Here is a 7,500-nt window from a genome sequence, read left to right as displayed (position 1 = left end):
CCATTTTCCTTTATAGCATGGGCAATTTTTTAGATTCGTTTTGTTTGGACAAAAGTTATAACTCACAAAGATTGATGAACTGTCAAATTATCTCTGCGCAAGCGAAATAACTGTGTTCAGTGAAAATAAACACAACGTTCTATTTGTGAGTGTTTTGCGTTCGGAAGTTGCAGAGGTTGCATAACGAGCTTAATAGAAGAAAAAGATGCACCATTTGGAAAGATTGCGCTTAAAACTACCGTCACCAGTCTCCCTTTTCCCGCCATTTTGTCCGTTTCACATTGGACCAGCTCCCGATGGCGCTCGTTTTCCTTTTCCTCGTTCATTGTTGTTTTTTAAAATAATACATTCTATATTTTATGCTGTCCCCATAATTTGTGATGTACCCTATGTTGTCAGGAAACCTATAGCTCATAAGCCCCCGGCTTCTATATAGGCTTCCTTGTCATTACCACGTTAAATAATTTTAGTCTATCGTCTTTAAGGTATTATAAATTTCTAGTATATTGTTTTTTTTTCTTCATTTTCTTTTGTGCGGTTAATGGCAAATAAAATGAATGAATGAAAGAATGAAGAATGAAGTGATAAATTTAAGAACGGGCGTTTTAGTACGTTTTTAAGATTCACACTCTTAACACATTCAAAATTTCCGTCTGTACTGGGTGCTAATGAAGTCATGTCGTCACTTTTACCTTTGTTCATTTTTTATCCTAATTTGGGGAAGTTTTGTTTGCTATCTTTTATTTCATCTCTTACGAGCCGAAATCGCAGTTGTTGAACGGAAAGTGATAATCACTAAGGTGCAGCTAAGGTATAACAGCAACACGATCTTGCTGCTGTAATCGGCGATCCTATCGTGGTAACACGAGTTGTGCTCGATGCGAAAAAGTTGCATTTCTAGCTTTCTAGCTTGCATTATTTGTAGATATTTTAAGATGCCTGGTAATACCAGTATCACTTTGATGTCCGTTTGATAACATGATGGCATCCATTGGTAAAGAGCGATATTTTTGAACAACAAAATAACTTTAAACCACAGAACATAATGTTTACAATTGAAATTGCTCAAACTTTTTCCAATGAAAGCGTTTGTATTCGAGAAGAATAAATTTCAAAAACGCTTATTTTGGCTTTCAAATTTCCCGGGCGCCGCCATCTTGAATAATTGTGACGTGTCGTGGTTGCCCTATTGTTCCAGAACAATCGCTCTTTGTGTCAACCTCGTTCCCAGGGAGGAAGGAAGAGAGAGGACCCTGGGAACGAGGTTGTCTTTGTGTCAGAACAATAGGGCAACCACGTCACGTCACAAATATTCAAGATGGCGGCGCCCGTGAAATTTGAAAGCCAAAACAAGCCTTTTTGAAATTCATTTTTTTCGGATACAAACAAGTCCATTGGAAAAAGATTGAAAAGTTTTAATGGTTAACATTACGTTCTGTGGTTTGAAGTTATTTTGTTATTTTAGTGGAGATTCCCTTTAAGGGAACCAGTTTACCCGATGTTTGGGTAAATCGATACTGCCTTAAGAATGATCGTAATCAACTGCAGAGAAAATGTTACTTGAATAATTTGATTGGTTTGTTTATTTGCTATTATCTTACCGAATGAAGACGTTTTCGAGCTATTGAGCTGATTTTCCATTTTAAAGATACCCCGCTTTTAAAGATTTCCCCATTTTAAAGATTTCCCAGCCCATTCTCTATTCCCGATTTTAAAGAGCCTCGAATCGATAGAGAATGCCGAGAATGTGTGAAACATGTTAATAAACTCTTTCACTCTCCAAATGCTAGCGTTTTTAGCAATTTCATAATTTTACAACTTGCACTAAATGCCTTTTGGTGTTAAAAATAGTCGGAATAATAGAGGAAAGATTGCCTAAATTGCAACTGCTGCAAGTGTTTCCTTATAACTGCGACGAAAGAGTTTAAATGGTGGACGTTTAAGTTGCTGGTGGACGAAAGCAATAGGCCAATAGATTGCTCATAACCTCACCAGCATTTGTATATTACACCTTTGTTATCTCTGTTTCCAGAGATTAATTTCAAATCATCTATTTCTTTGCAGCTTGAGGATGTTGCCATCAGTCCGGGAGTACGGGATCCCAGGCTCAACACAGCTGAATGCGTCACGGAGGGCCATACACCAAATATAACGGCAACTGGACGCAGTTCATATATTAGAACAGTTATATGGTCTTCCTTCCTTTGTGTTTTACTAATGGGTCCCTATCTTTCCACTTTAATTTTGCGTTTGTTAAATGAGTTTCGTAAAGAACCCGAAAACCACCCATCGGTGAAGTCCACGACATGCTTAATTTTTTTCTTGTCTTTTGCGGAATTAGTGATCTTAATCAATGTTGTGACGTGTTCAGCATCTGGAAATGCGCCGTGGGACATTTATGTTATTCTTGGGTTTCTCTTTTTTGAATCACTGGTGTTATTTTGCTTGGATTGTAGAGGTGGCGAGGACGACCTCCTCTTACGTTTTGTGACAAGAACAGCGGCAAATCTCTCCCTTTACCACTTTTGTTGGCTGGTTGTTGGTATCATGACAAACCCAATATGGGGTTTGGTTGTTTTACTGGCAGTCTTATTCTTTTGTCTTGCCTTGACCTTTGCACTATTCATGATCTTTAAGGCGGAGTGTGACTGCGGTGCTGTCTTCGCGTGCGTTGCTACTTTTTCTGGTGTTTGCTGTCTTGTGCTGTCAGCGGTTTTCGCTAGCCAGTCATTCTATGGGAGAGGGACAGCAGGTGATTTCTTGAGAACCGTTTTGTTGTATGTTATAGGTGCGTTAATTTCATGGATATCTTGGACGCGAAATGTCCGCGGTGGGTCGGGAGAAAATAATGCTCCTCTGACAAGCACTGGCAGTTCCCAGTAGTCTCCAGTGTGATGGTCTATCAAACGTCAGGGAGCAACAACGACAACGAAAAGGTCTCTTGAATATACTACAAGAAGTCAGATTCGCATGGCAAAGTCACAGACGGCCTGAGCCTCTGAGAGTATTGCTAACCCCCACTCCCCCCCCCCCCCCGATGGGATCCATCCTCGTTTATAGCAGGCTTACTCGCCTTTGACAGGTTGCACTTTGTCACCGGGCTTGGACAGAGCGTTATGATTGGTCAAGCAATGTAGAGGAGTGTGTGGCTAGCTTCAACAGAGTTTCGTGAGGGAGGAAGGGAGACTTCGGACCAACCGGATAACTAGCTTTCTCCGAAAACGGCGTTTTATCTTTTTTAACTTCATAATAAATACATGTACACTCTTACAATTTCCAAGGCATTAATACAAATAAGCGAATATACGGCCTTTTTCATAAAAAAAACATTGAGAGGATTGAGAACATGTCTTAACAGAAAGTTTAAAAGACATGTTTTGCATCGTAAACATTAAATAAAATCATTTTCATCTAAAAAAAAAAGACGAGAATATAGGTGAGAGGCCTCTATGAGATCATTTCAGGTACATTCCTTCTAAATTCAAGTCAGAGATAACCAGGTGGAGTTGTGAACGCTCAGCGTACTATTCATATTTGTACCATTTCCCATGGACACCACAACTTGGCTTGAGGATGGCAAAGGAATTAAGAACCGAATCGCCACAGCACCGCTCAACACCAACAATGAAATAACCAACGGTATCAGTCTTTTCAATACCAAAGATTTCTTCTCCGAAGATGTAAGACCAAGACTTCCTTTGACATTAGCTCTTGTTTCCGAGTCATCCACTGGTTGTAATTTCCATTGAACCCGACTTTCAACCGCTGTATTCACATCGGTGGAAAGTAAAGCCATTCGGAATGCATTGTCATCGTCGCTATTACCGAAGTGGCCCAGCACAGGAAGAGACGATGTCTTGCAGATCCAGTTAAAAATTAGATTGTCTGAAAAACCAAAGCCAGTTTAAGGTTCAGTATTTGCTTAAATTCACCTTTAAAGACAAAACCAATTTGACTAAATGGAGATGGAGACCAAATATAGTGTTTGTCTGGCCGGGGTTGCAATGCTCAACCCACTGAGCTACCGGTTTGTGGTTGGCTAAAAAAATGATAATGATAATGATGATTAATAATAATAATAATAATAATAATAATCATTATCATCATCATCATCAATCTTATGACCAATCTTAGCAAGCTCAAATAACACAATCAAGCCATCATGGCGGCTCGCGATTTTTAAGTCAAAATTGAGAGAAGTGATCATCGCACTTTGCTGGTCAATAGACCATCTTCGAATTCTCACGACTGGACTGGATCTAGCATGAAATGGAAGCTAATGCGGGCAAATTAATTTGTGTATGAAAATATTTGCCCGTATTACCCTCTATTTCATCGCGCGCGCGTCAAAATTCAAAAGAACTTTTGGTCCAAAGACAAAAGAATAATTTCTTGGCTGCCATTTATGAAGACGGTCTATTCTCCAGGCGAAATTCAGGTTGCTTCTAAGGGGTTTAATTTGGAACCCATGACCACTGCGATGCCGGTGCAATGCTCTATCAACTAAGCTATGAGTCGAGTCCTTTCACGGGAACACATGATGAGCCAAACAATTTGACCTGCTCCCAACTGAGTGGCTTCACAGCTCAGTCGGTAGAGCATTCCGGTTGCATGACTTCGAATCCCGTTGAAGGCACCTGAATTTTTCAAGTGTCTTTTAGAGACAATTGTTTAAACTGTCCAGATAAGTGGGAGGATCAATTCTCTCAATTTCGTCTAAAACCAAGCACTTCCACGAACTTCAAAATATTCCCATAGGAATTTTTTTAAATTTCGAACACATACGCAAACATTGTCTGGGCTCCCTGTGTTCAGACATTCACATTTATTTCATTTTCAAGTCAGGTACAAGAACAGAAATCGCCATAGCGTAATCAGATGTACTTGCGATATTCCATCGCACTTTATTCGCTATGAAACTGGGCAAACCAGTTGTTCCGTATTGAAGGACATCACCTTCCATTTGACGACAATCGAAGTAGCAAAACTCAAGATTACGAACCTTTCTCTTCTCTGTTGTCATCTCCTTTCCGCTTGTATAAACAGACTCCATTCAATAAACCGCCCGAAGTTGTCTTCATACCAGATTTGGCTGCAGCTCTTCGCTGTGCCTTATTTAAAAAAAAATTATGAGAACAATACTGTGGTCACTTTTACCATTCGGCAACGTTTCAAGGATAAGAACTGTCTGAATGCTCGTACGCCCAAAATTATTGGTGCTTTTGGAGGCTCGATTTTCGCTAAAAAGCCTCACTTATCCCGAACCCAGCGAAGTGATTTTACAAGGTATTGACATCAGCAAATATGGACCGAACCGGAGGTATTGCCTCAAAGCCTGAGAATTTAGTTTGTCATCGCTTGTCATGATCACTCGTCATTTCGTTTATCCAATCAAATAAAGGACATTTGGCTGGCTTTCTGTGCTGTTTACATCGTTCTTTCGCGCCCTGAAGGACAGGTGATGCATTATTTTGAAAAAACTTTTGCGAAATAAAACTGAAGCAAAATAACACCTTTTTGCAGTGGAATAATAAATCTCTTATTCGATGGTTTAACATGTAATACTCGCGGACATTTTGCTCCTTGATCGTTACTACGCAACTCGCAAAATATCTGCGCTTATTATGTATTAAACCATCGAATATTAAGATGTATGTATCAACCGCCTTTGAATGTTCGATTATCCTTTTAGGCTATTTTCGAAATATCAAATATTCAGCTTGATACTGAGGCAGTGAGGACAAAAACAATAGAAACACGTTGGATTGAATGTGAAAAATATTTTCATATCATCCCCTTTCCTTTGTCTTTGTCCCCAGAACCTCTATTTCAATTTTAATATATAGAAAAAGGCCTATTTCATGACACTGACAGTTGGAAAGGAATTCTGGAAATTGAACGTTTTTTCTTTTAAAACACAACCCAGATATCCGGACTCAGGACTCGAACATACGATTATTAGCTCACCTGCCACCGCTCCTAACCACTAAACCACCGAGTCGCCGTTTGCTAAGGCAAACCAACGAGAAGCTCATTGTTTGTTCTCAAAAAATAGCGCGATGTACTCTTAATACCAATTAAATAATTGTTATATTACGGCGCAAGCCCTTGATTAGCTTTAAATGTAATTACTAGTATCTTAAATCTGATTCTAAATTGAACTGGCAGCCAGTGAAGCTTGAAAAGCACAGGCGATATATGATCAAAGCGGGAAACATTGCAAATCAGGCGCACGGCTGTGTTTTGGACACGATGTAACTTAGACAGTTGTGTTTGCGGCAAACCTTATCACAAATTATTGCCATAGACAATTCTACTAATAACTAGAGCATGCACTAACGTCTTCGTTGATTCAGTTGATAGATACTTTCTTTATGTATTTAATGTTGTGCAGGTGGAAATAAGATGCACTTCAAATCTTATTGATTTGTGTCCCCATTCTAAGCTGCTGATCAAACCAGCAGCCCAAATTCTAGGCCTCTTGAGCTGGAATAACCTGATGGTTACCAACAGCAAGCCAGTTGTTGTCTTGTTCCAATAAGTAACACTCAGTTTTATCGTCACATAGCTTAAGCCGTTCAGTCAGCATCCATTGACGTATGTCTTCTATGAAGTGTTGCATTGCCATAACTGCCTCATCCTGACATGCTTGTGAATCAGGTTTAAAAGAAAGATAAAGCTGAGAGTAATCCGCGTAGCAATGAATATCAGGTAGATGTGCGTTTACAATCTCAAAAAGATTGGATGCGTAAATGATAAACAATACAGAACCGAGACAGGATCTCTGAAGAACACCACACTGCAAGGGAAAACGGTCAGAGAGAATCCCATTGACCGAGATGCGTTGACTCCTGTTCCTTAATTAAGTATACTGAAAACCATTCCAAGACTTTACCAGAGACGTCAAACCTACCTTGACTGAAGACTCGTCATCAAAATACCGTGATGAACGGTATCGAAGGTTGCGCTAAAATCTAAAAGAACAAGCAAAGTGACATGACCCTTGTTCATATTCATAAGAATGTCATTCTTCACCTTTAAAAGAGCAGTCTCAGTACTATGGTGTTGCCATACGACGACTGCAAAGCAGGATAGAGACCATTGGAAGACACATGCAAAAGCAGTTGATCTGATAACGAGCGTTCTGTCTATTTAGACACATAAAAAAGAAAACTGGGCGATAGTTTTTATACAGAAGATCGAGGCCATGTTAAAATCCCTTTAGCAGACGATTTACCACTGTTTCCTTCCATGAATCAGGAAAAGAGGCAGTCTCTAGAGACTGATTGATCATCTGTTTAATTACAGGCAAAAGCACATCAATACACTCTGCTACTAATGGAGTTGCCATTGGGTCCAAAGGACAGCACTTCTTAGCACATTTCTTCACCGTCTCTATTACGTAATCGTCATTTAAGAGCTTAAACTTGCTGAATGATTCTCTCACAGGACGATCAAAGTCATATTTTGAGGATCCAGAAGAACTTCGTGCAGCAGCAT

General features: G+C 39.7%; 1 protein-coding gene across 2 annotated transcripts in view; it reads left to right on the top strand.

Annotated features, from left to right (window-relative positions):
* Positions 1 to 4,368, top strand: part of LOC137988815 (uncharacterized) — a 10,979-nt gene extending 6,611 nt beyond the window's left edge. Inside the window, exon 3 of one of the 2 annotated variants that reach the window (XM_068834764.1) lies at positions 2,065 to 4,368. In XM_068834764.1, the coding sequence (XP_068690865.1) occupies positions 2,065 to 2,883 (819 nt within the window). In that variant the 3' untranslated portion in view covers positions 2,884 to 4,368. The remainder of the gene's footprint in view (positions 1 to 2,064) is intronic. The other variant, XM_068834765.1, reaches the window with a different exon arrangement.
* The last annotated feature ends 3,132 nt before the right edge of the window (positions 4,369 to 7,500 follow it).

Source organism: Montipora foliosa, unplaced genomic scaffold (genome assembly GCF_036669935.1).
Source record: "Montipora foliosa isolate CH-2021 unplaced genomic scaffold, ASM3666993v2 scaffold_428, whole genome shotgun sequence".
In the NCBI taxonomy this organism is placed as follows: Eukaryota; Metazoa; Cnidaria; class Anthozoa; order Scleractinia; family Acroporidae; genus Montipora; species Montipora foliosa.
The sequence above is the reverse complement of the archived record's forward strand: the minus strand, read 5'-3'. Positions and strand labels throughout refer to the sequence as shown.